Source organism: Tupaia chinensis, unplaced genomic scaffold (genome assembly GCF_000334495.1).
Source record: "Tupaia chinensis unplaced genomic scaffold, TupChi_1.0 Scaffold144682_1, whole genome shotgun sequence".
Classification (NCBI taxonomy): Eukaryota; Metazoa; Chordata; class Mammalia; order Scandentia; family Tupaiidae; genus Tupaia; species Tupaia belangeri.
The window spans coordinates 2,491,788-2,499,771 of record NW_006204543.1 but is presented as its reverse complement, the minus strand read 5'-3'; the positions used below and the strand labels follow the sequence as shown (position 1 = coordinate 2,499,771).

Sequence of the window (7,984 nt, the reverse complement as noted above, 5' to 3'; positions counted from 1 at the left end):
CAGAGCCCGCGGGGTGGGGCCGCCTGTGCCTGGCTGCCGTGTTGGAACTGAGATCTCACGGAACGAGCCACCCAGGCCCGGGCGTTTGGGTCAGGTGTAGCTGCCTCTCTCTCCCCTCCCTTCCCCTCCCCTCCCCTCCCTTCCCAGAGGTGGGTGTTGACCTAGGGGCATTCTGCGGGCCTAAGGGGCCCTCAGGTTTTTGACAGTTAAAAAACGTATAAATATTTCTTAACCACGGAAACAAAAGCCTTTGGGTTTATTTTGGGATAGTTAGGAGCTGGGATACAATATAATTTTTCCAAGGATTTATAAACAAAAAGTGTACGCCCTCTATTTTGAGATGTGGAAAACACTCCATATTGTGTTCTGGGAAAAGTACAAAGGCAATTTGCATTAAGCCGTCAGAGCATGCCTGGGACGTCGCTGTGCAGCGAAGAAGCGCCTGCTCCGTTCGGGTGACGTCCAGCATCATGGGAAGCAGCCCCGGGCGGCGCCCCCTCGGTCCTGCCAAGTACGGGGCATGGGCTGGAGCGAGTAACCATCCCCCTCTCTCGTTCCCGGGCCAGGCGTCCCCGACCTGGCGGCCCCTAAACTTGGGGTTTCACGCTAACCCAGCCCGGCCTTGCTCTGTGTGGACTCGGCGAAGACCATGGAGGTCCCCGCCGGACGCAGCGCATAGTGTGACCGTCGTCCCTCCTCCTGCGCCCTCCCTCACAGCACTGCAGGAACAGAAAGCTGCCAAAAGCGTTCTTCAACTTTCCCTGTGACCCATCTCACTTGCTCTCTCCCTCCGACCGTCAGTATTAAATAGATGACAGAACACCGAGGACTACTTGAAGCAATCTGTTACCGCTCTGGTCGCCGCAGTTGCCGCCTGTCGACCTGGGCGTGCCCAGTGTGGTGGTCTCTCTGCCCCGGGCCTCGTCCCTCCCTCCTCCGTCCCCGCAGCTGACAGCTCCCATCCCTGGGCTCGGAGGAGTCGGCCCTTCTTCCCACCAGAGGTGCGCCCCGTGCACCTGGGGCACCCGGCACGCAAGCGCCTGAGCTCTCGTGGGATTGGAAGTCTGTTGTTGCTATTTATGATGTATGAAAAATGGAACATGATGCCCTTCCTTGAGATAGATATGTTTATTTTTAAAGTTCCTAAATGTGTCTCGTCTAACTACCGCATGCACTGTTCTGGAAAAGAGCCTTCACCACCCGGAACCTGAATTTTGGTTATCCTTCCTCTTCTTGCTTCTTCAGTTTGAAGTTAAGGAAATACCCAGCCTCCTGCTGAGGCGGAGTCTTTCCTGTTACACGATACGGAACCTCACGCCACTGCCGCATGGGTCCTGGGCAGCCCCGGGCTCCAACTCGGAGCGTCGTTCCGAGAGGCAGCTAAAGGGAGCGGGATTCTCGCCTCCCTGGTTTGGTTCTGGATTGACCCGAGAAAAGGAAGCTTTTAAACTCTCCAGAGTGATGATGGTTCACGAGCACGCGTGAGGTTGCGCACCCCGCAGCCACCTGCCGCCTCGCTCACGGTCCCGAGGAGGAGCGAACGTGAAGCCGTCGGGAGCCTGAGTTCCCGAGTCTGCTGGAGGAGAGCCCGTGGACGTTTGCACCGGGCGGGGCTGCTGGTGCTGGGCCCGAGCGTGGCCGTCCCGTCTGGGCTCCAGCGCTCTGGCAGTCGGGGACACAGGGCCTTGGCTGGCACCCTCGCCTGCTCCAGAGTGTTGGCCCTACACCGTTGGGAAGACCACCCGAGCTCGCGGAGTGGTCTTGGCGCAGAGGCATGGCTGGGAGCACATCTGGGCAGGCATCCTCCTTCCCACGCCCGGGGGTTCTCAGCAGACGACGAACTACTCATGGGGGTCACTTTATGGAAACGAGGCGAGGGACAGTGGGTGTTAAGAGACTTTATCGTTTTTCTCAGGGACCTGAAACCTGAATTTGGGTAAAACTAAATAAAGAATACTTGTTTTTCGATTGCTAGATTTGTGAATTTTTAGTTATTTGACAAGTTGCCAGGATGGGGTGGGAAGGGGTAGCCTGGAGCGACCCCCCCGGTTGTAAGAGTGGAGAGTCGGCGGGCACCCTCCGACGGGAGGAAGGCAGTCGTCCTCCCGGGGCACAGGTGGCACGGCCCAGGAAAAAGGTGAAGCCGTGGCAGGGCCGTCACCACTGAGCAGTGCTGCCCCCGCCACTCAGGGTGCCGTGTCTGACTCCGGCCATGTCCACCGTGCTCCCCTGCCTCGGCATACGGTGCTCGAGCTCCAGCCTGGTGTACCCTGCCCTCTCGCATCCCGTGTCGCCCTGTCGAGGCCTACGCGTCCCAGACACAGAAGGCAGGAGAGGCAGGTGGTTTCTTTCTGTGTGAAACCAAGTGGGTCCGCAACGGGCACCAGCAGGGTCCATGGAGCCGTGTGCTATCCTCAGCGTGTCTGCGCCTCCTGCCCGTTCATCACTGGCCACCGGAAACAGACGTGCCGCCCTGCCACTACGAGCTCGTGAAGAGGTGCCTTGAGACCTGCCCCGGCTGCCCCGCAGGGAGTCCCCAGGCTGCGGCTCTGTGCTCGCCACATGTCCAAGGTGGGGCCACCAAGTTGCTGCAGAGAGGCCCCCAAGTGGGGCCTGCGGTGCCCCCCAGGCCTTCCACAAGCATGTGGTGGCCGGGAGTGCAGAAGGACTCAGGATGTGCTCGAGGCTCAGCTGTATTTTAAAGAGACACAGCACAGGTGGCTTTCCTCGTCCTCTTTCTCCCGGAGGGCAGTGAGACACGACGTGCGTCATTCTGTACTGACAGATGTGCCCCGTCCACGTCCTCCTGTGGCAGTTCCCCAGCACCGTCCCCAACACCAGGCTACCCCTGGTGGTCAAATCCCTTGGCGTCCGTGGGAGTCCTCCACCTCTCTCTGCCCCTGCAGCCGCATCTGGACCCACTCCCACGTTTGATTCGGTGTTAAAAGGGTAACAGCGAAACGACAGCTGTGCAGATGGACCTGGCAGGTCTGGCCGGCCTCCGGGTTGGAACCGCTTTCAGAAAAGCCCAGCAGCGGCCGTCACCTCACCATGCATCCACACGGAACGCCTGCTTGTCAGCCCGCCTAGACCACGTGGAAGCCGCACCTTCGAACCAAGTGTGTGTGCTTACTGGGACAGGGCGCCCTGCAGTCTGCTGCTGTGTCATTTCAATAAAATCATTTGCTATAAGTACACTGAGTGTGAGTTTTTAAAGGCTATTGTAGAAAGACACCCTGGGAACCAGACGGTCAGCTGTGCTGAGTAGACTGATGCTGTAAGAGGGGTGATCTCTGTCCCGGACTGGAAGCATGCCCGACGCCATCGGCAGGCCCTCTGCGAGGGAGCGGGACCTTCGGGTGCCCGGCGCGTCTGATGTGTGTGGTCTGTTCCCTGACCTCCGCCCCCGCCCACCCCGACTTCCTTCAGCCCAGCCCTGAGGGCGCCGACACTTAGTTACTCTGATGTGCTTTTCTTAGGATTTATTTCATTTTAACTACTTGCTTATTTATCTTTAACGTGACCAGAGCGGGGCAGCGAGAGAGCGGAAGCCAGGTGGAGCCCGAGTGCCCGTGCTTGCAGCGAGCACCTCGGCCACAGTCTTTTTCCTGCTGGCTTTCCCTGGCTTCCTTTTGACTGAACGCGAACAAAGTAAGTGCACGCGTCCCGAGTGCGCGGCGCAGTGCGTTTCCTATGGACACGTCTGAGGCCAGCACTCTGCTCAAATTAAAGAGCGTTTCTGGTGCAGCGGACGCCTCCTTGAGCCCCTCCCCAGTCGGTCCCTTCCCAGCCTCCCAGAGGCAACACTCTCCCGACTAACGCCAGGACCCACTGGTCCTCGGCTTTTAGACTTGCTTGTCCGGCTTCTGCTTTCCTTTTTCTCCAGGGCACTTACGCACTTATGAAACGGCAGCCCCGGGGGAAGACGGTCCAGCAGTCCCTTCTCCATTCTCCTTTTGGGGTTTTGGGCATGCACACACACAGCCTCCAGGCTAGGGTTCGCACTGTGCCGGCAGCCATCGTGCCGGGGCCTCTCTGAAACACGCCCGCATCCTGACATGTTGCGGTAGTTTGTTTCTCATTACGTGGACTCTGTCATCAACCTAGTTCCGGGCTGTTGTGAGGAAGTGCCAGCGAGTCTCGGGATCTGTTGGTGAGCTTCTGTCCTAGGTGCACGGAGCTGCACGTGGTGCCGCCGGGCTGCTGTTGCCCTGTGAACGCCCCTGCATCCCCACTAGTGTGTGAACATATCACAAAGGAGCTTCTCCATGGGCGTGTTGCCTATGGTCTTGCGGAAGAAGAGGAGCTCGGTGCGCTCAGAGGTGATGAGCCTCAGGGACGGGAGGAGCAGGAGCAGTTTCCCAAACCTGGACAGCAGAGCGGGCACGTCAGCTCCCTCACCTCCCAGGGTGTCCTCGGGGCAGTGCCCTCCCAGGACAGGCCCCCTTCACTAGAGCAGGCCCCCGCCGTGGCTTAGGAGTTCATGGAAATAGTGAAGAGGTACTTTCCATTGTGTGCAGAGGGTATCGGAGAGGAGTTACCTCTTCGTTTATATGAGTATGCATCGTATGTATTAATGATACTGGTTTTTTTTTTGAGAGATTTTCACTGTAGGGCGCGTGCGCTCGCCAGACAGACAGAGAGAGACATTAGAGACAGAAAGCGAGAAATCACCCCCCAGGGGGGATGGTCACGCCGCAATCCCTTCTCCTCCATTCTCCTCTCGGGATCTTGGGCACGCACGCACACGCGCCCGGCGTGAGTTTTAAGCCACCGGGTCCGGGACACGAACCGCGGTCGACCCCGTGGGAGTCAAGCGACCTAGCCATTACGCTAACTGCTGGTTCCCTTTTAGAGATTTTTTGCTACAGGTCATGTGCGTTGGCCAGAGAGACAGAAAGTGAGAAGTCACCCGCCTCCCCCGGGAGTTGGCCACTCCCCAATCCCTTCTCTATTCTCTTGGGATTTGGGGCACGAATGCACACCCTTCTGCCCTGAGTTTTAAGCCACTGGGTTTGGGACTCGAACCATAGTCGACTACATGGGAGTCCAGCGATGTAACCATTCCACCATCTCTGGGCCCGCATTACCATATTTATAGGATGAGTTGATGCATAAGAGTAGCAGTTCCTGGCCGGCCTCCGCGGCACTAGCATGCTAGCCTGCAGGGCTGGAAGCATGGGGCCACCGTGGGTCCCATCCCCAGCCAGCTGCAAACCTGCCAGGTGCTGGCGGGCTGTAGCAGGGCGTGCCGGCCCAAGACCCTGTCAGGGCCTGTCTGCCTCCCTCTCGGGTGCGTGCATGTGTGCTCTTTGCATGAATAAAACAGCTACAGCTTTTCAGAACGTTGGAAACTACGTAAGAGGCCAGTAGCCATTACTGGAGTGTTCCGGAGCAGAAGGGTGGTTTCGTGGCTAGGCTACCCAAGGGAGGAGGGGAGGAGGGATGGAGGGTCACCTCACGGGCTGGCCGGGGTGGTGGGCCTTGCTGTGCTGGCTCAGCATCGCTTGGGACTGGTCCTGCAAGGCCTCCACCTGCTCGGGGTCCTTCAGGCCCCGCGTCTCTGGGGAGAAGCAGCCAGTGAACTGCCTGGCTGGGCCTGGCCCGCCCCTGCCCCTCAGTCAGGCCAGGAGGGGTCTCCGGAGAATCCGGCCCAGCCCAGGCCCCCTCCCTGCTACCCCGCGTGGGGTAGGGAGCGCCAGAGGTCACATCGGTTCCATTCTGTCTGCATCCCCCACCCTCCCCATCTCCGCCTGGGGCAAAGGCCCAGCTACCTGGCTTAAAGAGGACCAGGGCCTTCATGCAGGCGAACTCCGTGGGGTCCACCGCCAGCGCCCGGAACCGGCAGACCGTCTCCTGCAGGACGCGCATCTCGGCGCTGGCCAGCGCCAGGTGGGCCTGTGACCTGCTGGCTGCAGGGGCCTGGGGCGCAGCCAGCAGCGGGCAGCTGGGGGCGCAGCCAGCAGCTGGCAGCTGTCCAGGGGCAGCGACCACTGGATGGCCCCGAGGAGGAAGAGTTCACTCCACGCCTCTTCCAGCAGGATCACCTGTGTGCTCAGACAGGGCGGGTGACGCCAGACGCTGCACCTCGGCCCCGCTGCAGCCACCGCTCACATGTCCCAGGAGAGGAAGCGCTGGTCACAGATGCCACCCTAACGGCCAACCCGCTGCCTAGTCCCAAGACTTTCCTGGGTTCCACGCAGAGCTGCAGGCGGGGCATCGGGAAAGCCTCCAGCCGGGGAAGTGGGGCGGCCTCAGAGACACCGAGCAGGCCCCAGGCGGTGCGTGTGAGGGACAGCCTGACTTGACTGAGCAGCCAGGCCCGCTCAGGCCCTCGGCTTGCCACCCCTCCTACTCCTACCGTCTAAAGAGGTCCCGCTTGCCCCTTAGCCAGGGTACCGGGCCACCCAAGCCCTGCTGTCCAGGAACCTGTGCCCGCCCGCGGCGCCTGGAGTTGGTCTCTCCGCCCGGGGCTGCGAGCTGAGGGTCTGTCTAGGAGGAGGGAGGGCCTCAGGACCCCAGGCACAGGACGCTGCCCTGGATCCCTGGTCTTGGGCCTCACCGTCCCCTGTGCACCCCACTGTCGCCATGCCCAGGCACGTCCGCCAGCTCTCACTGATGGCAGCTGGGCGCGCCTCTGTCCGCCAGCCCAGCGCCCGCAGGCGGATGAGGGTTACCTGGTCCCGGAAAGGAAGGTTGGAGAACACGGGCAGGTTCTTGGCCCACTTGACAGCCATGAAGAGCAGGCGAGCTGAAGCCTCGTGCACGCTATCCAGGCCGCGTGGGGACGAGGGGAACTCAGGGTCATTGCTGGTCACATCGATGTTGTCATCAGCTGTGCGGAGGGAGCCCTCAGCGCCAGCTCTGCCCCAGTGGCAGGGAGGCCTGGAGGGGTGAGGGTCAACGGGGGATGAGGAGCCGGGGAGACCAGCCGGCCATCGCCACCTGCCTTACCATCCTCCGGCTCCAGCTTAGCGCAGGTTTCCGCAGTTATAAGGCTGGCCAGGAAGTGGTGGCCCGAGGCCCTGGCTGCAGAGACTGGCATGGGCCCCTGGGCGCTGGGCCCTGCCGAGACGGGGGTTGCCACCAGGACCTCGGGCCGGGGCCGGGTGTCCACCTCCAGGCTGTGCAGGCGGACCTGGGCTGTGCTCCGGGGCTGGCGTTCGTTCTGCACGGCTGGGGAGGCAGGCCAGTCAGTGCGGGTGGGGGCCGCACGGCCCCCCTGCCGCCCTGGGCGCCAGCTCACCGTCCTGGTTCATGCCCGCCTGCAGGCACTTCTTCAGCCGGCAGGCCTGGCACTGGTTGCGATGGGCCTTGTCCACTGGGCACGTGCCGGCCCCCACCTGGCACCTGCAGGGACAGAGGGTCCTGCCAGGCCCAGACCTCGGGCTGGCATCTGACCCTCCCAGCCCTTCCTCCCGGCACGCACTCCCGGCACCGGCACCGGCACCGGCACCGGGCCCACCTGTAGGTGAGCCGCCTCCTCACGCTCCTCTTGAAGAAGCCGCTGCAGCCGTTGCAGGCATAGATGCCGTAGTGCTTCCCGCTGCTGCTGTCGCCACACACGCGGCACCGCGGCGATGGCGAGGGGCCTGCACCTGGGGCAGAAGGGCTGAGCGCACTGCACCCTCCACCCCGCATCCCGCCCGCTGCCTTCCAGACCCCTGCCCTGCCTCACTTCCCAAAGCCCTCCTCCCCCAAACATCCATGACACCCCTCGGGGCTCTTGGCCAGGGGCTCGCCTCTGTTCTTCCCTTCCCCACCCACTGAGCTCTCCGGCCCTGGCCGGCTGGCCGTGTTTCTGGGGCTCCCTCATGCCCACAGCCGGGACTGGGCAACATGTCCTGGTCCCTGCTGCTCCGGCCCCTGCTCTGCACCTAGCCCTGTCCCTGCAGGCCCAGCCTTGCCCCCGCAGAAGCCAGACCTGCCCGGTCCTCCCACAGGCCCCACCTACCTGGAGAGCCCTTCACAGAGATAGCGACAC

At 61.9% G+C, this 7,984-nt stretch overlaps 2 protein-coding genes across 2 annotated transcripts in view; one reads left to right on the top strand and one right to left on the bottom strand.

The window, feature by feature from the left end:
- Nucleotides 1-3,167, top strand: part of MYO9A (myosin IXA) — a 206,150-nt gene extending 202,983 nt beyond the window's left edge. The window contains exon 45 of the mRNA XM_027767790.1: nucleotides 2,907-3,167. Within this exon, the coding sequence (XP_027623591.1) occupies nucleotides 2,907-2,953 (47 nt within the window). The 3' untranslated portion in view covers nucleotides 2,954-3,167. The remainder of the gene's footprint in view (nucleotides 1-2,906) is intronic.
- A 1,067-nt stretch (nucleotides 3,168-4,234) lies between these two features.
- The window catches only part of NR2E3 (nuclear receptor subfamily 2 group E member 3), a 7,897-nt gene continuing 4,147 nt past the window's right edge, over nucleotides 4,235-7,984 (bottom strand). Inside the window, 9 exon segments of the mRNA XM_006167295.1 lie at nucleotides 4,235-4,367; nucleotides 5,458-5,563; nucleotides 5,775-5,973; nucleotides 5,976-6,047; nucleotides 6,678-6,835; nucleotides 6,955-7,176; nucleotides 7,247-7,350; nucleotides 7,466-7,592; nucleotides 7,925-7,964. Of these exon segments, the coding sequence (XP_006167357.1) occupies nucleotides 4,235-4,367; nucleotides 5,458-5,563; nucleotides 5,775-5,973; nucleotides 5,976-6,047; nucleotides 6,678-6,835; nucleotides 6,955-7,176; nucleotides 7,247-7,350; nucleotides 7,466-7,592; nucleotides 7,925-7,964 (1,161 nt within the window).